Below are 24,732 nucleotides of genomic sequence, written 5' to 3'. Positions count from 1 at the left end.
TGGGACGCTGGCTCTCTACCTTAGCCAGCACTATACTGTCTCCTGTATTTACAGATATATATATATATATCAGAATCCAGATGGGTAGAGAGAAAAATAGATACTGTCTTGATCAGAGCCAAGATTCTGGTTTCAAACTACTTTAGGGCTAGAGGAAAAACAGACAACAAAGCTGGATTCCTCCCACACCGGCTGTCAGGCGTTAATTGGCCTGCAAGTCAGCTTTGCATTTCCTGTGTCTTTTCTAGTTACCTCTTGTAAATGACAATTCTTAAATCTTGATTAAATTAATGTGATAATAATTTATAATTTTATATAGTATTGATCTCTTTTGCTAAATGCCACTACTCATCATATTCCTTGCCCCTGACCCTAGTTGCAGAATACCTTCTTCACAGTGAACCATGATTTTTTTGTTGCCTTCAAAGAAAATTAAGTGGGCCTTTTTGGCTTAAGGGTGTCAGTGAAATATGTGTAAATAGAGGCTACATGAGGGAATTACAGACGAGGAGTCTGTGCAGTCCTGGATCCGAGGGTGGGGTGTTCATGACGCCTTCTGGTCTCCATCTTTTGGCAGGGCTTCCCTTAACTGGGAGGGTTTTCCAGGTTGTTTGTTCCAGAATGGCTTTTTCGTCTCTTAAAGAAAGCTGTAATTCAGAGTAAGGACACCCCCTCCCCTCACAATAATTTTTCTCTTTAAGAACCTCTTGCTACTAGACTTCTCCACTCAGTAATGACGCCCTCTGGGCTTTTCCTCACACCAAGCCACCAGTCCCGTACTGTAAGGTACTTGGTGCCTACTACATGCCAGACAGTGCACAGAATGCCTTACAAACACGCTCTTGATGATAAATCTCTATGATGGATATAATTATATCCACTTTCTAGATTTGAAAACCTCAGATTCTAAGTAATTTATAGAGGATTATGCAGCTGGGAAGGGGGAGATTGTTTTCCTACCCTGCCTGGCTGGACTCCATTGCTTATGTTAAATCCTGATCTTTGTCTCCATGCTCATTTCTTTTTTTTTTCCCCCGTTTCAATTGAAGTACAGTCAGTTTACAATCTTCTGTCAATTTCTGGCGTACAGTGTAAAGTTTCAGTCATACATATACATATATGTATTCCTTTTCATGTTCTTTTTCTTTATGGGTTACTACAAGCCATTGAATTTACCTGTGCTGTACAGAAGAAACTCATTTCCATGCTCATTTCTTATTATTTCATTTTACTTCAAAAACAAACAAACAAGCAAACTCACTGAAAAAGAAATCAGATTTGAGGTTATCAGGCAGAGGGGGTGGGAATTGGATGTAGGCAGGCAAAAAGTACAAACATCCAGTTATAAGATAAATAAATAGTAGACATATAGTGTACAACATGGTAAATAAAATGAACACTGCTGTATGTTATTTATGAAAGCTGTTAATAGTGAAAATCCTAAGATTTCTCATCACAAGGAAAAATTTTTTCTATTTCTTTAATTGTGTATCACGACAAGATGATGGATAAATGTTCACTAAACTTCTCGTGGTCATCGTTTCATGATGTATGTAAGTCACATCATTATGCTGTCCACCTTAAACTTACACAGTGCTGTATGTCAATTATATGAAAAAAATCCTGATCTTATCACCAAGCTCATTTCTTATTACCATACATGTCCTTTGATTATAAGAATGATTCTAATAACCTATAGTTGCTAGGTTGATAGAGCAACACCCTGTGGTTTGCTTCTGCTTGTGACTAGCAATACATATTTGAGAAATAGCTTGTCCATCTTAGTGACTGATACAAACAGGAAACAAAGTGAATCCAATTAGGTTTTATGAAGCCAGACACTTGAAACCTTGGCTTGAGGGACACCAAAATTGAAATGGTTAAACTAACTAAGAAATCAGACTTGGTATTGAGCCATTCAGTGATTTACTTACATATCTTAAATTAGTGACTTGAAAGATGAGTTAGTTACTCTCATTTCACCCCTCTTTGGAATTCTAAATAGCTCAAGAGATTTATACAGCTTCCAAACGGACTTCACTAAAACCAGAGAAGAGTTGGTGTTTGGGGAGAATTTAACATCTTCTACCTTATTGTGTTTCAGGTTTGTAAAATTATTGGGTTGGTACAGAATGTTTTGACTACCATATATAGAGCAAAAATGATTCTAAGCCTTTTCATATTTAGATTGCTAGAATGATTTTCTGTGTCAAATTTGACTGCAAATTCATGGATTTATGCCCTTGACATAGTACACAGCATTTAGTTAGGTCTTTGTAAGCAATTGCTCTATGAATAAAGATTAAGTTGTTAGTTTAATATTAGATTTTAAAGTTTTTGTGCTTACTTTTGTTCTTTATAAGGCAATTTCTTTTCCTATGCCCATTCCTCTCCCTTATCTTGCCTTGGCTTAGGAATGCTTGTCCATGAACTAAAAAAGTGCGTCTACAAGATGTCTCAGTGCTGCATGTTAGAAACTTGTGCACACATTAATTGAAGATACCTTTGGGGGTACCCTTCTCTTGCCTGTCGTTCAGAATCTCATTGAAGTTTATTCTCAGTTCCCAATCGAATGTCTTCTGAATAGCTTGATCAGGTTACCAGGGTGTCCAGGGCCACTTCTTTGAATTTCTTCTCCTTAACCTTTTTATATATTCCTAATATATAAGAGTAATAAATGGTGCCAAGGCAACAAAAACTTACAGGTTAAACCTGCCACATCTCTGTGACATATTAAGGCGATTCTCTGGAGGCTAATGTTTATTAATGACTACTTTGAACCTGCATTCTATGAAGAATGTCTGGGTATTGCGAGATTACTTTTATAAGTACATTTATTTTCTGTTTGTACCATCCATCTTAGGCGACCTGGATTGGCTATTTGGTTGCATCCATTTGATACTTAGAGGCTGTTTTGTGTCTTTGTCTTTGTTGTAGAGGTCACGGTGATGATTCCGGTAGAGCTAGTGAGATCAGTCTGAGCATTTCATGTCTCTCTGAGTTTTAAATTTGGAGAGAGAGAGGAGCAAGGATTTGTGGGATTTATAACTTCAAAGTTTCATCCATGTCTTCAGATATTAGAGAACGAGTGATAATTCAAACTTAGTTTACAAGTTTCTTGGGTTATGGCTCTCAAAAATTGCATATGCAAAGGTATGAAATTTAAATAGCTAGCCTAAAAAGTCTTAAACTTGATAATAATCAAAGCAGTATTTTCCAAACTTCACCCATTCAAGTTCTTCTTTTTGATTTTGCTCATATGTGCTTATTATCTGCAGATTATTTTTTTATTTTCACTGAATTGACTCAGTAAACTTAAATACCTAACTGAGCCTCAAAATTTTGTGATGCCAATTTTTTATATTTCTAACGAATGTTGAAATACATAACTATTGAACTAAGAAATGTTTCTGAATCTACTGAAATGATGCCTCATACTCCCTGATCTGGACATCACATCCTGAGACTCACTGGATTAGTAACTACTTTGGAATGTCTACTGAGGATTTTCTTTATGGGAAAATAATCGAGGCTTGCCCCCTAGGTTGTTATTTTTTGGACAGTCTTGGCTTTAGGATATGAAGTAAAGAGTGTAGAAGAATCCCCATACCTCTATTATACCTTCTAATAACTGCCATCCAGAAGTGAGCATTGTCAGAAAAGCCAAATGTAATAGGCTCGTAGGGCAGGAGAAACGTACTAATCAAGCAACACCAACTCTGCCTCTTCCTCCTGAGGAACGTAGATGTGTTATTTTCTAAATCAGGGGCGGTTTCTTAGTGTAGCCGCACAGGGAGCTGTGAGAGTTGTGACATTAACAAGCCTCCGATGCCGTAGCTGCTCGTTGGCGTTTTATCTTTGCCATGCTGACATCCGCATCGCAGTTTTGTTGTGATGCTTTTGACAGCTGTCCAGAGAGAATAACCAAACAGAACAGCAGGTAATGCAGGCCGTTTGTGCAAAATACTTAGGTGTGATGTTTGTGCCAGCAAAGGGACAGGGAAGAATGAAACCAAGTGCCAACTTGTCCTCACAGAGGGACAAAGGAAATCCATCCCATAGCTTTCCTTCTGGAAGTGTGGGGAATGTATTGCTTATTGAACAGCGGTGCCTCCTGTGTTTCTATTTATGAAACAGAGTGGCATGAGACGAGCGGTAGGGGCCATTGGGAAGTGCAGCTCCATGACATAATTCACAATTCTGTGCCCTCTTTCAGGTCCTTGAGCAAAATGGGAAATGGTTCAGTGAAACCCAAACATTCCAAGAACCCAGATGGCCAGTCTGGGAACCTCACTGCCAGTGCCCTCCGGAGCAAGGTGACAGAGCTGGAGAGAGAGCTGAGGAGGAAGGATGCTGAGATCCAGGAACGGGAGTACCATCTGAAGGAGCTGCGGGAGCAGCTGTCCAAGCAGACTGTGGCCATCGCAGAGCTCACAGAGGAGCTCCAGAGCAAGTGCATCCAGCTGAACAAGCTTCAGGATGTGGTGCACATGCAGGGAGGAAGCCCGTGTCAGGCCTCTCCAGATAAAGTGCCCCTGGAGGTCCACCGCAAGACCTCGGGATTGGTTTCCCTCCACAGCCGAAGGGGAGCGAAGGCTGGAGTGTCCGCTGAGCCAACCACCCGAACCTATGACCTCAACAAACCACCTGAATTTTCCTTTGAGAAAGCAAGAGTCAGAAAGGACTCCAGGTAAGAAGGTCCCACACCCTTTTGACTTAGATGGCCTTAATCTAATGAGACATTAGAGTGGCATTAATTGAGCCCCCTCAGTGGAAAAGAGCATATTAACCATTTTGAATTTCAGAGTGGTGGGCTTCAGGAATGGTTTTGTTTTGCAGCAGGGTCTCCTTTTAAGCAGAACTTCTTTTTAAAGCAGGGTTTGTGCTTCTCCTGGACTTTGATGTGTGATTTGCATAACTGAGGAACTGAGTTTATGAAAGTCATTTCCATGGTTTTGAAAACTGTAGGGGAGGGAAGAGGTTGTTTCAGAAAGTCCGCTCTTCTCTCTTCCTGTAGAAGTGGTCTTAACGGTGTACACAAATCACGATCCATTATGAACATAGCAGAACCCACTTCTTAGCACTTAGTCTGCAAGTGTCGTGAAAAAAGGGCCAAGACTGAGCCTCCAAGGGGGATGAATTCATTCATTCATCCCACGGTCGTGCACTGCGCTCTGCCAGCCACTGTCTTAGATGCTAAGTATAAATCAGTGAATGAATAGACACAGAGCCTTTCTTGTGAGGAGATAGTATACATGGAAACAAGTAAACATTGTGTAATTATTAATTAAGATAAAAGATATGATGAACCCAGCAGTATAATGAGTGGTGTCTGGGATTAGAGGGAGAGAAGGGGATGGAGGCAACGGAACTGGGCTTGTCACGGAAGCCTGGCTGAGGAGGTGACCTTTAACTGAGACCCAAAGGAGCACGAGGAGCATAGACTAGGTGGAAAGAGTATCTTGGGAAGAGGGAACAATTAAAAGCCAGAAATAATTTAAAAAATAAGGATTTTTAAAAAGACATGTAAATATTTACCACAACATTCTTATGCAGGCATGTGTTTACGTGTGTGTGTGTGTGTTTGTATATGTGTATGTTTCTTTTCTGGCCGAAATTTTAATTTCCTAATCAGGAAAGATTGACTGGAAACATCATGAGTTAGAGTTTTTTTTTCTGTTCTCTTTTTAAACGACTGAGTATTTCTTAGTTGCAGTTAGATCTTTTGCCTTGATAATGTCTTGGCTGAGCCTGGATCTCTCTTGCAAACTGCAAGATTAGTAAAATTAAAGCAACTTTTAATTTATTCACTGACACAAGTAACATAAATCAAGATAAAATATCTGACTTAAATAAATGATTAATTTTTGACAACAGGATTGTAGAGGGAGGGTTAATTCATCAATTTGTTGACAGTGCTTGGCAAGTAGCAAATGATCAGTAAATATTTGTTAAGGAAACAAGTCATGCTGGATTATTAGTCATAATACTCTGTGGCTGAAAGAATCTGACTAATATGAGAGTTCAGAAGACTTTTCTAAGCCGAGAATTTTATGACTAGTTGATTTAGAAAGATCTTATCTATTCTTATTGTGTAAATAATAATTATTTGTTTTCAGTGGTATGAATTCAGAAATTATAAATGTTGCTTACAAACTTATGCTTGTTTTTCAAAAATTAAACATCATAGTGTTCTCTTTTGATGTGTAAGAGATATACACACATATGGTAATACTATATATTATGCATTATATTACTATATATGCATATATAAGCATAATGTATTATTTACCCACAAAAAACTCTCAAGTAGTAATGTGTTTGCATATCTAGGAGAGATATGTGAGAGAATGTAATAGCAATTCATCTTTGACCCTCTTCCTACATTTTCTATGAGACTTCTCCTCTTGAATGAAGATTATTTTTAATTATTTTATTCCAAAGATTTTTGTCCATCTTTAGGCAAAACATCATTCTCCCAGAGTGAAGTAACAGAACAATCCAAGATAAGTACATTACTCTGTATTTTTAAAATTAGCTCTGTTATAACCCGGCAGAGAAAATCAGTAGCTGGGAACAGTTAGTTCTGGGGCCAAACCACCTGTCTGTCATGAGTGGGACACGGGAGAGGAAAGACATTATAGGCCCTGAATAAGAATTGGCAACGATTCCGCTCATCCATCATAAAGTCAAGCCAAATGGGTATCGGTTTGTGCTGAGGACAAGACGAAGAAATGGGATAACTGATTCCTTAGTGATTAAGTCCTAAAGAGGCCAAATTGGATCACTTATGCCCTCATATTCCTCTTAATGCTTTCATAGACCTTTCGGTTCTGAATTGAAAAATTAAGTAAAAATATGGGAACCACTCTTTGTTTTTTCACATTCCAACATTTCTGATATTGGGATGTTCCTTACAATTGAAGACATGTCACAGCTTAATTGGAAGTGTTTTTTTGTAAATTGAAGTATAGTTGATTTACAATGTTGTGTTAGTTTCTGGTGTACAGCAAAGTGATTAAACTACATATACATATATACAATATGTCTCAGTTTTCCTTGCAGTCTCCCTTATAAAATGTCTTTCCCCTTAAGTCTGGAATAACTGGCTAAATGTAGGTAGCTAACATCATCAGTTCAGAGATTTAAAATTTTCCGGTTCTTTGAACGTGCTCAATATTACAATTCACTTACCATTTTCACATAGTTCCAGTTTTAGAGAAAAGCCATAAGTAAAGTTAGAATGTTTTAATTCATCTTTTATACAGTCTTCACGAATTTTGTAAGAAACAAGTTTCTAGAAGTTAGAACTTTAGAAAAGATGAGGGCACCATTCACTGATAAAAGGATGCTGGACAGTATCCATTGATTTGGCTACTTTTCCAAGCAGTTCCTGTTAAATATTAGAGAATTTAAATATCAGTCAAAATGGCACCTTCATTTATTTCTAGGTTCTCATGATTTACTTGTTTATGACTATATTTATTTCTACTAACACATGTCAACTGCATTTTGGATAAGGCCTCCCCTCCACACTGCATCAGAAAGCCATTGAATGGCTTCTTAGACTTTTTGTCAAAAAGGGTATCTCAGATGAGGACTTAACAGTGAGCAGGGAAGTGAGGAGAGACTCCCAGCCTCCCTGCAGTCAACAACATTAGGGAGAAATGAAGTACTGACCGACAGCTGAGAATAACATTTGGGGGGATGATAGATTTGGAATTTGAGGATTCAGATCCAGTAATTCATGAGAGACTCTAAGACCTATGCCACAGCTGTCTGTGAGTTCGCTAAGGTTTCTGTGCTCAAATGTCTTGTGAATGGCAAGTGAACCTCTCAGACTGCCAGGCAGCCCGCTCATGCCGTCTTGGCTGTCTTGTACCCTGCAAGTGTACTTGCAGGGTCTGAGAGGGTAGCTTAAATGGTATAGTTGCACCTCCCTGTTTTATACAGAGAGACTTACGCTCTAATGCATCAGAGAACTCTTGAAATTTGCCTTTTGCAAAATGCAAGGATCTACTTTGTAAGATCAGGCTTTAGAATAACTCAGTGCTGTCCAAGGGAACTTTCAGCAGTGATGGAAATGTTCTATAATCTGTGTGGTCCAGTATTGTAGCCAATAGCAAAATGTGGCTGTTGAACTCTGGAAATGGGGCTTGTGCCACTGAGGAATTGAATTTTTAATTTCAATTTGTTTTACAATTATACAGCCACATGTGTCCAATGACCACTCTATTGGATATTGCAGTTCTAGATTATGTGTTTTTGACTGTAACTACTATCTCCTGAGATGGGAATTATGACCTAGTGAAATTTGGGAAAGCTTTGTAGGCAAAATAAGACCTGTGTTCAGTATTAGAACAAAGTCTCAGAAAATGAGAATGAGCCTGTCAGATGACATGGGCACAGTGTGGGATCAGTCCTCAGCAGCCCTGAACCTGCAGTCTATCGTAGCCTTTTGTAGGGACTTGGCTTTGTGCCCACTGACCATTTCAGATCTTCAGAAGCCTACGACTGTGTGGGCACGTAGCGTGTTTTATTACAGGTCCTCAGCCTTACTGAAGTATCGTAAATCAGGATGAGTCAGAGCATTACAGTATAGCAGATACTCTGATCTCTGATTTCAACTTATTGTGGTGACTATCAGAAGATTTTAGAGCTGGAGGAACTTTAGAGATTGTTTCATGCCTCCCTCCCCTGCCATGCCCCACCGCCAACTATGCCCCTTACTGGAGAAGTGAAGAAACAGGTGCTGGGGAGTTGCGGAATATGCCATGGTGAGTGGCAAGAGCTAAGATTAAAATCCAAGATTCTTGACTTTGAAACCAGTGTTTTCCCTCTACAGTCCTAGTGTTTCCTGAAAACTGGATTTGCCTCTTGGGGGTGTCAAGCCAAAAGACACAACCAAGCCAAAGAGTGGGGGAAGGATGAATTTATTACTTGCAGCAAGTAAGGAGAACACTGGGGATATTTCCCAAAGCAGTATCTCCTCAAACAGCAAAACTGGAGAAGTTTTCAGCTAAGCGTACATGCGTATTTATGAAGGGGCTTGAGCAGAGGAGAATTCAGCATAGAATTGGGGCAAAGATCGACAGAGTCCCAGCTCTCGATTGAAATCTTGAGGGTCGGCAAAGGTCAGCAACATCATTTCTTAGGTTCCAGTTAGTCTGGTTGTTGGGTGCTTGACGGAGATTTGGCTTCTGCAAAATAGCTCAAGGATGTGCTTCGGACTAGAACTTGGAGTCTTTACAACTGATTTATTGTCTCTGATATGGTGATTTCCCTGGCCTGGTCAAGGACAAGCACTGTGGTCAGGCTTAGATTGGAAAATGGTTTAGCTTTAAAATGGCTTCTCTTATGTCAAGCAAGTTATGTCTGATTCTCCTCCTCCAGCCACCCCTACCCTATCTGCCTACACTAGAGTTCTTAAAACAACCACAAAGATCAAAGGCCTCAAGTCAGATTGGTTTGGCCACCAGTCTGCTTTATTTTGACATGCTCTGTTGATTGGGAGGAAGAACAGTGTGCTTCCTGGCTTCTTCCGAGCAGAGTTGAGCAGAGCTTACCCATTGCATCAATGTTCACCAAGTGCTGGATCCTCAGAGCTCAGACCTGTGTGAAGAGGACACAGAGAATGGGTTTGATCCATCTGACCGTACAGACTGATGTAGGTGGAGGGGCACGAATGGATGAATAGGTTCCCAAGTAAGTACAGTGGTTCTCAAGGCTGACAACTGAGCATCAGTGGCAAAGGAGAGTGAGAAAGAGCTCAGATCTCATTTCTGTCCACATCTGACCTGCCTCGAACACCAGGACAACCAGGCATCCCAAGGTCAGACCTCTTACTGAAATTAAATTTTCTGTTGATGCAGACATTGTTTAGCAAACTTCAGCCCCGGCAGAGCAAAATTACAAGCTCGTGCAGAATGTCTGGTGGAACACAGGCGAATTAATCAGAGACATCTGGCAAGTTGCTGGTACGACTGCCTTTCACGAAGAACGCCTAAACTATCATTTGAAAGTATTGTTCTTCTGTGAAAAGGGAAGAGAAAACAAAGACTTGTCGGCTGACTTCAGAAGTTGACTGTAGTTTTAGGAAGGACAATTAGTCTCGTTTGTCACTCCCACCCCAGGAGCAGAATAGGTAAAAGTGGAAAGCGTTAGTGAGTCAACCATTTAAACAAGATGTGGAACAGCAGTGAGGAAGAGGATATTTGTTATTATTGGGGCTTCCTTTCGAAAGCAGCACTGCACGTTTGAATGTGCATTATAGGAATGCAGCTTCTTTATCGAGCAGGAGTGTTTCTCTGGAGTAAAAAGACAGTAGTAATAATAACAAATTTGTACATCACTGACCACTCTGAATGCCTCCCAAACGTTGGATCATTTAATCCTCACACCAGACTTGTGAGATAGATATTACTACCATCACAACTGTAAAAGTTGTGATTCTTACGTATCGTTTTATGTAGAAGGAAACCGAGGCATGCAGAATTAAATACCTTGCCTAAGGTTGTAATGTTGGAACCGGGATTCAAAACCAGGACTTCTGCTACCTAAAGTCTCTTTTAACAACTCCAATATACCACTATACCAAAACGAAAATTAGAGGAGGATTCTTTATACCTTAGTTGGGAAGCCTTGTAAAAAATAAATATATAATTAGAAATAGATATGTTTCTATTTTTTCCCTATAGTTACAAACAGCTCCCGGCTATTGCTATTTCTCCCTGAAAACTGTGCTTTCAGAAAGTGCTGCACTGTTACCACTTTGCAGTAGAGGAAAATTTTGCTGAGAGTGGGAGGGAAAGAAATCTTTTAATTCCATGAAACAGTGACTTAGATGTTACTGTATGAGACGTTCTTTATGTAGATTTTACTTAGAAAGATTATTAAAGATTACTGAGAGTGCATGTACAGACTCTTTATCAGATGAATAGTTAAAAACCTCATGCATATGCTTGTAAATACTATTCCTTAACCTGGGGTCTTGAGAAAAGCAAAAAAGTGAAGCTCCCCGTATAAAAGATGGAGGAAGAGGAAAGTCCACTTGTGTGGTGACCTGATAGCCTGAAATTTTGGGTAAAGGGAGCTGGGTGATGTGTCTGGTGAAAGATGCCAGAATGTCTGAAAACAGAGGTTATGTTTTATAGCAGTAATGTGCATTAGACATGCAGATCAGAGCTAGCTACACAGGGATGCAGTGAGAAAACCAAGTTGTTTGCTCTGTTGTTTTCCATCTATTATCCCATGGAGCCTGGACACTTGCCTAATGAGGTAGGTGTTACTTTAACCTTGGCCCGGAGGTGAAATGAAAGCTCAGGAGCATTCAACAGCTTGTACAAGGTCGTCCACTGAACCAGGTTTCCAAGCTGAGTCTGCCGAATGTCAAGAGGGTGTTCTCTACCCCGATGTGCGAAGTGGATGGCTCCCCTTAGAGCTGGTTGGGGCTGGGATGGGCAGTGCTGTTAAACTTCAAAAAAAAAAGGACAGGTAAGGAGCATGGAGGAGTTGAAGCCTAGAATTCAGTGGTAGCTGCCTTGCCATCTCAGAGAAGACTTCCTGTACCCTAGTACCCAGCTTCGTCACTTCCTACCCCTGCTTTTTTCTTCTTTCTCTTTAGATGCCAAAGGGCCTGGGCTCTTCTCACTTTGCACCCCACCTGGACCCTCTCTCAACCTCTCAAATCACCTGCTTGGTGTATAGCAACCCTCTGCTGCTTCTCACTTTAACCTCACACCTTCCAGTCTGTCAGTTGCTAGCTGTCAGGGGAAATGCGTAATTAAGCCTCAGGAAACACTTAGGACTTGAGGGCTAATTGTAAAGAATCAGATATCTAAGTGCTTATTGTCAGTGCCCAGCTGACTCAGAGCCACCCTTCCCCCGCCCAGTGATCTCCATTCCTGAGTTATAGCATATTCTGTGATATTTTTATACTACACAAAAACCACAGCAATTTTTGTCCCAATAGCCTTGGCTGGAAAGATTCCCTTTACCCCATCAGATTAACACATTTAGCTTAACAAATAGTTACTGAATATTCAATTCTTTAATTTTGTTTTCTTCCTTTTATTTTCTGTATTTCTTTCTGTCTCCTCCCTATCTAATTTTCTTCCTTTATACTTTTATTTTATTTGCCCCCAGTTTTCCTCCAGTCTCAGCATTAGACTAGTCAATAGCCATCAGTACCAATTTGGAGTACCTATTATAAGCCAGGCGCACTGCGCTATGACCTATTTAGAGTAACCTCATTTGTTTTCACAACAACCTGCCGGCTAAGTATTACTACCCGAGGCTTACCAAGCCTGAGTAACTGGTCCATGGTGCTAATCAGTAGTGCCTAACGCTGTGTAGCCTCATCTGGAGACCAAGATAGCTGCCACTTAATCATAACATGTCTGATTTTGCCCGCTAGCTTACTAATTTATAGAATGTTTATAGTAGTTCGTGGATCTGCTTGCCTCCAGATAAGTTACTCCAGGTGACTGAGCAGTGCTGGCTTTGAACCGCTGTCCTGGGGGCCTGGGCAAAGCCTTCAGCTCTCCTCTCTTACATCTTCAGAACGTCCTCTGAAATGGGCTGCTCTTTCTGGACCCATTTTTCTTTCTCCCACGCATTTCATGCCATTCTGGACACTGCCCATTTTCCCCTGCTAGATTCCTAGGAAAGAGTGGAGTAGAAATAGTCTGACTGAGAAGACAGTGGCCTTTTCTCCTTGCTTGTCAGATCAGAGGGAAGCATCGTCCCTGACCTTGCCTGAGGCATCAGGTTCCAGGGAGCCTCCCTTTTCCTTCCAAAGCGTGAGCAGCTGGCTCAGCTCTGGTCACCTGACTTTTTCTAGGGTTTAAACTGCACTTGAATTCTCAAGAAGGGGTAAAAAAATCTGAAGCCAAGGAAAAGCTTTTCAGTTTTTAAGCTGTGGAAGTACCTTCTCTGTGAAAGAGAAATTTGTTGTAATTGTCCTTTAATTAAACCTGTTTTCTTTCTTTAAAGTCTTATTTTAAGGTGATTTGCTCCCCTCCATCTGACTTTCCTTAGAAGCATTTGTTAGTTGTAGATTTTTCAGTGCAGTCTGGTTTGACAGGTTTTGTTTGTTTGCTTTGTTTTGTTTTGTTTTGTTTTGTTTTTGTTTTTATTTTTTGAGAGCTATGGCCAATAATGGCCAGAAAAATCTTATGTAGAAAATTCGTATTAAAGTGTGAGTGATCAGGAACTCTCAGTTTCCTTTTAGTCCTTCCAGGAGTTTGTTACGAAAAATTAATTTTAATTGGTAAAGTCCAAGCATCAGCTTTGGTAGTCTTTTTGGGGTTTATAAGTAAGCTCTGGGAAATAAGGAAAGAAAGATCTATAGCTTCCGGTCTCTTCTCTCCAGATGAGATGAGAAAAAGGGAGGTAAAAAGTGAGCAGGAGAAGATACTACTTGATATTTCTCAGGAGTAGAAACTCAGGGAAACCCAGATATTAGTTTTCTATTGTTCCATAACACGTTACCACAAACTTAGCAGCTTAGAACATCACATATTTGTTATCTCAGCTTTTCTGTGGGTCAGGTCTGGCTGAAGCTGTTTTGGTCATCTGCTCAGGGCTTCACAGGGCTGCAGTCAAGGTGTCGACAGGCTGTGTTCCTTTCTAGAGCTTTCTAGTAGAAGAGGTCCTCCTCTAAGCTCAAATGATTGCTGGCAGAATTCAGTTGCTCGTGGTGGTAGAACTGAGGTCCCCATTTTCTTGCTGGCTGTCAGTTAGGGGCTGCTGTCAGCTCCTAGAGTTCTGCCCAGAGTTCCCTGCCATATGTCCCCATCGTAGGCCCTCTCAGAACACGGCAACTTACTTCTTCAGGGCAAGCTGGAGAATCTCTGTATTGTTGCTAAGATGAGACCTTATATAACATGCACTGGGTGACCCTCCCATCACGGTTACCATGTTCTGCTGGCAAGGAGCAAGTCCCAGGTTCCATCTCCAGTCAAAAGGATGGGATTATGTAACAGTGTGACACTAGCTGGGTGGAGATCATGGGGCCATCTTAGAATTCTGCACACCATACCAGGCCCTTCTGCCTCTCTGGTGTGAGATTTTCTCTAAGAATGTTGGCCACACTGGATATGTAAAGCCATACATCAAAAGTCCAGAGTCTTTACATGAAGCATATTCACAAGAACCAAAGGGTGGAAACAATCCAAATGCCCATTGATGGAAGAATGGATAAACACAATACAGTATATACACAAAATGAGGTATTAATCTGCCTTAAAAAGGAGGGAAATCCTTTCCTTTTTCATGCTGCAATGTGAATGAACCTTGAGGACATCATGCTATGTGAAATAAGATTCAAATGAGTATTATTACCATTTATATTAGGTACCTGGAGCAGTCAAATTCCTAGAGACATAAGGTAGAATGGAAGCTTCCAGGGGCTGGGAGGAGCGGGGAATGGGGAGTCATTGTTTATTGGGTACAGAGTTTTAGTTTGGGAATATGAGATAAGTTCTGGAGATGGATGGTGGGGATAGATGCGAAATAATGGGAGTATACTTAATGCCACTGAACTGAGCACTTAAAAAGTTTATGTTATGTATTTTATAACAATTGAAAAAAAAAAAGTGTTGAGTCCTGGGGCTGACTTGACAGTATGCCCCTAAGTGCCAGGCTGTTTCAGGTGCCATAAAGGATGCTGGAAGGAAGAACAGTAATGATTTTCCCTTTTCTGTAGTAATTTGTCATCTTGTAAAGGAGAATAAGATATAGCAGAGTCTTGTGATGAACATTCATCTGATTATTGTTGATTAATCAATCATTAATTACTTAATAGTAGTTGATTGATTATTTGATGAGCCTTCAAGGGAGACTTGTTCCCAGAGCTGTGGGAATATAGAGGGAAAGGACAGCTTCAAACTCCCTTGTGTTTTCTTGTTTGCAGCTGTGATTCTTAACCTTAAGTGCACATTGTAATCACCAGGGGAGTATTAAAAAATACGGAGGCCCTGGTCCAACCCCAGGGAGTCTGATTAAATCAGTTTGAACTGAGGGCCCTGGGTGTCAGGATTTAGAGAAGGTCCCTCGACAATTGTAATGTGCAGTGATGATTGAGAGAGAACCATTTTGTTATAGGAACAGGCGTCCCTGCAGCTGATTCCCGAAATACTCAGTTTGACAATCTGAGAGCGATGCTCATTACAGACATGTAAGAAAACTATTTACCATTTCTACCTAATTACCATGCAGCATAGTGATGATTATGCATATCATTGTGTGTGTCAGATTAGCTTCCCCGTAAGCTTTGCTTGTTTTCAACATTTCATTATGAAACTCTGTTCTTTGAGGCTCCTGGGAATTGGATCATCTGCACACATTTAAGAAAGGGAGGGTGAAATGTTTGTTGTAAGCATGAAGTAACAGTAAACATGATCAAATTACAACTGTACTTAATTACACGGGCAATAGGGTAAGAGAGTCGACAGGAGAGAGTTACGCTCATTTTCCGATTACCTACAGAAGGACCTCATCTTTCTCACGCTAGTTTCTCAAACTATAAACATGCATTTTTTAGCTTTTTTTTTCTTTTTGGTTTATTACTCAAAATATTGAGAGAGAAGGAAATAAAGAGATGCTTGTCCTGCTTATTACCTGTGCCTGCTTCCTAGGTGACTGGTGTTTCCCACCTCCCCTCTTGTCTCCATAGCCATCATTGTTAAACTAGGAAATAATTTGAATGTCATTTAGCATTAATTTTGTAGAGTCCCTACTATGTGCCAGGGACAATTCTGGATTTTAGGTAAGAGGATGAAGAAAGGGTAGGCACACCCTTGAAGATCATCCTTGAAGATCCCTTTCAGGAAATTAAAATGTATTACAGTCTTGTATGACTGATCTTCTAAGAGATGGATGTCCAAAAGAAGGAGGTAGCAGACTGCTTGGTGGCATCAGGGAAAGAGCCATTGGAGAGACGGCCTTGAGCTGAATTTTGAGGAGGAATGGAGGGCCTGGAGATGAAGTGGCCTGCCGCACTTGGGGGCCTGCAAGCAGTACCGTGGGCCTGGGGTACTCCGAGCATGGGGAGGCTGGACAGGGAGGGGGCCTGGACTGTCAGGAGTTTTACCTACAGTGTGAAGGAGTCTCTCTGAATAAATAAACTCTCAAGGATAGAGTTTTCAGAGTTGTTTTAACTCAAAGGTTTTTAAGTTGCTGGTAACTTGCTGACCTATAATAGTACACCTATCCCTTACGTAATGTATTTTATGTTCCAGGCCATGCTCTTTGTGCTCTATATTGTTAATTAATTCTCTTGGAAATCCTTTGACCTATGGACTATGATTATAATCTTTTTACAACTGAGACAACTGGAGATTAAGTGACTTGCCCAGGGTTCCACAGTTCCTTAGTGGCAGATTTAGAAATTCAATACTGGCATTCCAGATTCCAGGAATCCCTGGCATTCCAGCTTTTAGATCTTGGGCCCTTGACAAATATGTCTTACAATATGCTTTCTATTTGGGTCTATAATTAAGCTATGAAATGCTGCACAAGTGAAGTTGCCTTGGCCTCTGTGCTCACAAGAAATTCTTGATAGTTGAGAAGTAAACTGGAGGCTTTTGGTCCCTGCTTTACACTGAGCCTTGTGCAAAGAAGTTTGCAAGACACAGGCAAAAACAGTGAGAACACAGGCCTCTAGGAAACAGGACCAGAGAAGGAAGATTGAGGACCCAGCTTAACAAGAACTGTCAGCAGACTTTGACAAATTAAACTTCCTGAAGCAACTTAGAGGACAAGAATTTATTGCTTCAAAGAATGTTGATTACGTAAGTTGGGGGTATAAAAGGATTATGAAAGGATTACCAATGGATGCTGCCACTGATGGACAGAAATTCGAGATCCAGCCCTACTGGAGGAACTTTACACTGAGCAGAGGGTCTTGGCAGTGCCTTTTTGTTTCTCCATGGTTTCTAGAACTTTTCCCATCCCACTCTTCCCCACGAAAAGCATGCTATAAATACTACCATTGCCACCTACTACAATTACTGCAATTTATTATGTATTGGCACCTTATCTTAGTTCATGTGCATAGTATTCCTATATAGTAAGTATGATTACTATGCTCTATTCACAGAGGAAAGACCTGAGGTTCAGAAAGGTTAAGTGACTTGACCAAGGTCACACAGCTGGGAAGTAGCAAAGCTGGGATTTGAACCTAGGATCTTCTGCCTCCAAAGCCATATACACATTTATTTCAAATGAATTTTTAATAGAAGTACACAAATCATAAAGTGAACACGCCCATGTAACCACCAAACAGATCAGGAAACAGAACGTTAGCAGCACCTCAGAAGCCCTTTCTGCTCCCTTCCAGTCCTTCCCTATTATCTACTTCAAAGGTAGCCACCATCTGCACTGGCATTATCATAAATTATTATTGCATATATTTGAACTTTATGTTAATAGAATTATAGAGTACGGACTCTACAGTCTGACTTCTTTAGTTTACATAGTGAGAGTCATTTATGATATTGTATTTGGCAATGGTTCATGAATTATCATTGCTTTATGGTGTTTGTTATATGACTGTGCAACAATTTATCAGTTCTACTATTGATGGATATTTGGTTGATTCTGGAGTTCAGCGATTTTTTTTTACTATTTTTTATTGAAGTATAGTCAGTTTACAATGTTGTGTCAATTTCTGGTGTACGGCATAATGTATGAATAGTACATTTTATCTAAGTTCACATTTAATATAGATTGCTACATTATTTTCCAAAATGTTTGAAAAACGTATACATTGCCCACTGGCAAGGTGTGAATTTTGTTACTCTCCATCCTCACTGGCATTTAGCATTGTCAGTCCTATTTATCTGAGCCATTCTGGCGGGTATGTTGTTGTACCTCATTGTGGTTTTGGTTTGCTTTTCCTTGATAATTAACAAGGGTGAGCACTTTTTAATGTGTGTATTTCCTACGATGTCGGCTTTCCCTCCTAGCTCTATAGTATAACTGTTGTCATAAATCAAATATCTATGTATGTTTGGGGTGATTTTTGAACTTTCTGTTCAAAGGTTTTTTTGTCCATCCTTGTGCCAGCAGTATAGTCTCTCAATTATTTTGATTAATAATAATTCTTGATACCCATTACTTTAAGTCTTCAATTTTATTGTTCTCCAGTGCTGTGATGGCTATTCTTGGGCCTTCTTATGACTAAGTATTTTAGAGTTAGCTTGTCAATTTTCATCAAAACAATTTTTATTAGAATGTTTATTGAGATTTCATTGAACCGAATCAATTTGAATAGAATCATTAAAAAATGTAGTCTTCCCATTCACGACCATGCTATAGGCCTCCATTTATTTAGATATTTGTTATTTCTCTTAATATTTTGTACTTTTCTGTGTAGCGGTCTTACACATTTTTGTTAGATATAATCTTATATAGTTGATGTTTTTGATCTTTTAAAATGATGTCTTTTAAAAATTTTCATTTTAATTTGATGCTGTGATATAGGAATGCAATTGAATGCTTATTGACCTTGAATCCAGTGAGATTATTGAAATCACTTATTAATTTTGATAGTTTTTAGCTGTACATTATATGAATTTTTCTACTTACAGAACCATGTCTTTTGGAAAAAATGGCCATTTTATTTCTAAAATGTGTTTATATCTTTGGTATATTTTTTCTTTTATTTCTTTTTTTCTCATTTTATTAAATTTTGCTCAGAGTTCTTACTCAGCATTGAAGTGTCCCATTTCTGACATCTGGAGGAAAGCTTTCAGTATTTCACATGTGACATGATACTTTCTATTTTTGTTTTATTTTATAGATTTTTAGATTAAGGAAATTCCCCTCTATCCCTGATTTACTAAGTGATTTTAAAATTAAAACTTGTATACAGGTCTTTAATTTTATTAAATACTTTTTCCTTATCCTATAGGATTTTGCTATGTATTTTTCTCTTAATTTTTTTCATGTGATTAATTATAGTAATTAATTTTCAGTCTGATCTAGAAAACTTATTTTACATACTTGTTTGTTTTTGACTTTTGTACCTATCTTAATTAGGAGTGTTAACCTTCAATTTTTCTTTCTTGTAATATGTGTTTTTATTAATATGCTATTCTGGCACTATCAGTTGGGAAATTTTTCTTTTTTCTATTTTCTGGAAAATATTATATCAGATTAACAATAGTTTTTCCTTAAATGTTTGGAAAACTTAATGATGTCACTTAGGTCTAGAATTTTCTTTGTGGGATAGTTTTTATTTTTTATTTTGTTTATTGCTAATCAGGTTTTCTATTTTTTTTCTCATGTCAGATTTGGTATGCTGTATTTTTCTATGAATTTTTAATTTAATCTAAATTTTAAAAATAGTTATTAAATATTATCCACTTTTTTCATATCTGTAATATCTATAGTGATGTCTCCCTTATCATTTCGAACGTTGGTAATTATTCTTTCTCCCTACCATCTCCCACCCCCATTTGCTGTGAATTTATCATTTCTCTTAGTCTTTTCAAATAAACTGTTTTGGGTTGTCTTGATTGTCTTCATTGCACTTTTATTTTCTGTGTTATTACTTTTTGCTTCCATTTTATTATTTCCTTTTCCCTTTTTTTGAGCCCAATTATTCTTTTCAGATGGACACTTAAGTCATTTATTTTTCATCTGTTTTGTTTTGTAATATATCTATTTAATACTGCAGGTTTTCCTCTCCCTATTGATTTAACTGCATCCTACAAGTTTTGATATATCACATATTCATTATTTATTTCAGAATATTATCTGACTTCTCTATGATTTAATCTTTCTTTCATCAGCAGGCTGTTTAGAAATGTATTGCTCAGTTCTCAAACATTTGAGGATTTTCTGATTATTTTTGTTATTGATTTTGTTATTGATTTCTAGCTTAAATTTTTAGCTTCTATTGTATTCAAAGAATATTCTATGTATTATTTGTTCCTGTGAAATTTGTTAGATTTGCTTTATGGTCCCTGCATGGTCAGTTTTCATGAAAGCTCCATGTGTACTTGAAAAGAAGGTGTATTCTGAATTTGTTGAATACAGTCTTTTAAAATATCAATTAGATCATGAGATTAAGTGAAGTGTGATAATCAAGTGTGTAAATCTTCTATTTTCTAACTAACTTTTGTCTGCTTGCTCTATTAGTTACTTGGAGAGATGTGTTAAATCTCCCAGATGATCGTGGATTTGTCTATATCTTCTTTTAATTTTGTCAGTTTTTTTTGTCAGTTTGATGGTATCTAATTAGGTGCATAGACATCTAGAATATAAAATATTCCTCTTCATTTCTGGAAATAATGTCTTTCATTAAAGTTTACTTTCCTGTATCAAGGAAAATTTTCTTTACACAGCATACCTTATTTTATTGTCTCTGTGTCACATTTTGGTAATTCTCACAGTATTTTAAACTTTTTCATTATTATTACCGTTGTTACGATGATATGTGATCAGAGATCTTTGATGTTACTACCATGACTCGTTGAAGGCTCAGGTGATGGTTAACATTTTGTAGCAAGAAAGTATTTTTAAATTAAGATATGTACGTTGCTTTTTTAGACAATAATGCTGTTGCAACCTTAATAGTCTACAGTATAATGTAAAAATAACACTTATATGCACTGAGAAACCAAAAGAATTGTGTGAATTGAGTTGGTTTATTGCGATATTTATTTTGTGGTGGTCTGGAATGAACCCACAGTATCTCTGAGGTATGCCTGTGATTGGTGTTTAAATATGTGTCTTTTTCTGCCTTTTTACTTTGAAATTCCTATATCATTATCTTTACAGCATACCTTTTATAAGCTACACACACTTGGTATTTCCTTATTTATTTATTTATTTATTTATTTATTTATTTATTTATTTATTTAATCAGTCTGACAATCTGGTCTCTTAATTGGGATATCTAATACATTTATCTTTACTGTAAATACAGAATATTTGGGTTTAACTCCTAACATCTTACTATTTGTTTCTTATTTGTTCCACTTTTTTTAGTTCCTTTTTTCTCTACTTTCCACTTTCTTGAATTAGTTAAGTATGTATTTTTATTCTACTTTCTCTTCTGTTAGCTTTCTAGTTAAGCTGCCAACCTTTAGGGGTTACCCTAAATTATCACATGCATACTTAATTTATTCAATTTCTAATATAGATGAATGCTTTTATCAATTCCTAGACCTTGAATTATATTAATTCCATTTTCTGACCATCCAATTTTGGCTATTCTTTTCATACGTTTTATTTATCACATATTTCAAACTCTACAAGATATTGTTATTACTTTTTTTTATAAAGGTGAGCTTCCTTTAGTCACCCCCGTATTTACTTTTGCTCTTTCTTTCCCATTGCTCTTTCTTTCTTCTAACATCTACTAGTTTCCATCCGGGATCATTTTCCTTCTCTGTTAAGTCTGTTGCCAATGGAATAATGTTTTGAAAATGTGTTCATTTTGCTTTCATTTTTGAAGGCTCTTTTCACTGGGGAAAGATACTGAAATAGGCACTCTGAAGCACTTTGAAGGTGTTCCACTGTCTTCTGGTTTTTATTATTTCTGTTGAAGAGTTTAATCAATCCTATTGTTGGTCATTTTAAGGTAATATGTCTCTTTTCTCCAGCTGCTTTATAGATTTTTCTCTTTGTATTTGGTTTTCAGTAATTTGGCTATGATGGGACTAAATATGGTTTTCTTTGTATATATTTTGTTTGGAGGTGGTTGTGCACATTGTCTATGACTTGATGTGTTTTCACTGCTTTAAGAAAATTCTTGAGTGTGATACCTTCATATATTGTTTCAATTCTTTCCCTTTCTTCAGGGGTCCAGATTACAGATATGCTCAACTTCTCTATCATGCCTTATATGTCTCCTATGTTTTGTTTTGTTTCGGTTTTGGTTTTCTGTTTTCTATCCTAGGTTCTCTCCAATCTTCTATCTGAATATAGTCCACCTGCCAGTATTGAGTTTCTAATCTTTTTTTTCAGCTATGTCTTATCATATTTTAAACCCACCTATTGAGTTCCAAGCTTCAGATAGTGTATGCTTCAATTCTAGAATCTCTATTTGATTTTTAAATAAGATTCATTTTCTCTGCTGACGTCTTCCGTTTTATCCCTGATTTTTATAAACCCATTATAGTTATATTAAACTTTGTGCCTGATATGTACAGTTTTTTGATCTACTATTGTTATGTTTCTATTGTCTTCTTTTTCTCTTGGTCTTCAGTAATTGAATCTTTTCTCCTGAAAAGATATCTGGCAATTTTTGATTTCATACCAGATACTCCTTACGGAAAAATTGTAGAGAAAATTTGAGTCCTGGATTTTGTTAACATCCTACAGAAAATATTTCCCTTTGCTTCTGGCAGGCGGTTAAGAAGGGACAAATCATTTTAGCCAAAATAGGAACTTTTTCTTTTAAGACTGATTTTTGGTTTTTTTTTGCCTGTTTTTGGTTAGTCTTTACTTCTACATTACAGCCCTTTAGATGTTCTATCTGAAACCCTGGGTGTTTATCAGGGTCCCTCTTTCATGGTGTCTTGAACACTGACTTGTGTCTTCTCAACCTTTGAGACTGCCAAAACTCTGCTCAGTGCTGCCTATAAATCAGTAAATGCCTTGAAGGGAAAAGCAGAGGTGAATGTCAAGTTCATGTTCTCTTGTTGACCATCGTTTGTCAAGCTGTTGCTATGTTTATAGGTCTCCAGGGCTTTCAAAAAGATTTATTAATATATATTTTAATTAGCTTTTATAGTTGTTTTGTGTGAGCAGGGAGAGTTGTGCTTTTAATAGCTGGCCTATCATAGTTGTAGGAGGAGTTGCAAAGTTCTTACTCTTAATTGCTGCTGTATGCAACTTATTAAACAGAAAATTCAAGACAAGACCTACTCCTCTAAGAATTTATAGTTTACTTTGGAGAAAAACTCATAGGGAGAACTCTTTTCTAATAGTAGACTATTACCATATGTTTATACACTAAACTAAGTTAAGAGGATCTGGGAACTCTCTGAGGCCATGGACCATGCTTAATTAATTTCTATGCTCTTAAGTAAATTCTTGTTAAATATGTTGAATTGAATGGACATGAAAACAAGTACTCTAGGAAGGAGTTCAGAGTAGAATAAAAGAATTGTGTGAGCAACAGTATCCGGGCAAGGTTGACTAGGTTATAAGGGGTTTCTTGGTAGATGTGCAATGTTTGCATAGGTTGAGGGGAGAATAACTCAGTTAAGTTCAAGAAGAAAACATGTACCAAGCCTGAAGGTAAAGCTGGCAGGCATGGGAGACCACAAGGATACCGGTCTATTTATAACAAAGAATTTGTTTTTGAAAGTAAGTACTAGACAGGTAGAGTGGAGGCACGTGGTGGGAAGTGGAGAGTACCAGATTGTGGGATGTTGATTTTCTTCTAGGGGCAAAAGGGTTTTCACAGTACTTCCATGGGATGCTGATAAAAGTTAAGCCAACAAAATAAAAAAAGAAAGAAAAAGACGTTGAGGTTTGAGAAACATTGGTTTAAACGAATTTGTTTACTGCAAGATTTCTTTGAACCTTGTAAGTGTGCATGGTGAATTTCCAAAATTGTTTAAGTTCAGCACACTTTTGTTTATAAAAGGACAGTGCTTCTTGGAACATATTTCAGAAAATTGGGATATGTGGGCATTGAAGAAACACTTGCTGGAATGTTACACTAGCATGAAGGACCCATGAAAGCTGGAGCTTTTTGGTGTTGTTCACAGTTCTACCCCTTGCAGTGAGAAGAACACCTTGCAAAAGTATTTTCTCAGTATATATTAATTGATTGAATTGTTGGTTTTCGTGGATGAAGACTGAGATCAGGGTGAAGTCAGTTTTGTTTTGTTTTTTTAACCATGATTAATCTGATAGTATGGTATAGTGTGGACTGCAGAAGAAAGACGCTAGAAGCTGAAAAACCAAAAAAGAAGCTGTTTGAATTGTCCAGAGCTAAGATTTTTTTTCTTGGAACATCCTTGAAAATGGACACTAAAATGGGTAACAGTGATATTTTGTAAAGAGAATTGACAAGATGTAGTGATAGATGAAGAAAGAAGTAAGTTCTCCAAGTACTCAGAGAGTTTGGATGGCTCCGAGGACGATGGAGTCACTGTAGGGAGGAAGGAATTTGTCTAACACTTTATTCTGTTTCATTCATGCAGTCTAATGATCTGATGGATAGGATCATGAAGGTAGTATCTAATTCCATGAAACTTTACCTTGTGTTTGAGAACTTTCTGTGTAGGAAGGATCACAGGTTTTTAAATAGCAAAGCTAGGGATGGGAGAGAGTTTGAATGAAAAATACAGAAAAAAAACCCTATTTAACAAAATCATGCTGAATTTGAATGAAAGCAAATATTGTGCAAAGATTCTTACTTAGCCCACAAGGCAACTTTTCTTCCAGCGCTATGATATATACATATAAGGTATGGTAATTAGAACATTTGAAATTTACAGTGATGAAGATTAGGTAATTATTTTGAAGTACTCCTTTTCCAAAAGAAAATAGAGTGTTCTAGGATTATCATCAGGTAGGCTTGGATTTGGGGAATGAATAGGCTATAAGATTGGAAATGTGGGATTTGTCTAGACATACTGAGAGTCAAAATGTAGGCAAATCTGAACTACCACCATCACCCTCTACATCTGATCAAACCTTATGAGTCCCACGGGAGCTGACTTCTCCAGCTCAGAAGAGGCAATAGATGTAATGGAAGCA

General features: G+C 38.0%; 1 protein-coding gene across 1 annotated transcript in view; it reads left to right on the top strand.

Moving 5' to 3' along the window:
• Positions 1-24,732, top strand: part of PRKG2 (protein kinase cGMP-dependent 2) — a 93,738-nt gene that overhangs the window by 5,345 nt on the left and 63,661 nt on the right. Inside the window, exon 2 of the mRNA XM_031432712.2 lies at positions 4,217-4,690. Coding sequence (XP_031288572.1) covers positions 4,230-4,690 — 461 coding nt within the window. The 5' untranslated portion in view covers positions 4,217-4,229. The remainder of the gene's footprint in view (positions 1-4,216; positions 4,691-24,732) is intronic.

This window comes from Camelus dromedarius, chromosome 1, assembly GCF_036321535.1.
Source record: "Camelus dromedarius isolate mCamDro1 chromosome 1, mCamDro1.pat, whole genome shotgun sequence".
In the NCBI taxonomy this organism is placed as follows: domain Eukaryota; kingdom Metazoa; phylum Chordata; class Mammalia; order Artiodactyla; family Camelidae; genus Camelus; species Camelus dromedarius.
This window is presented reverse-complemented; position numbering and strand designations above follow the sequence as displayed.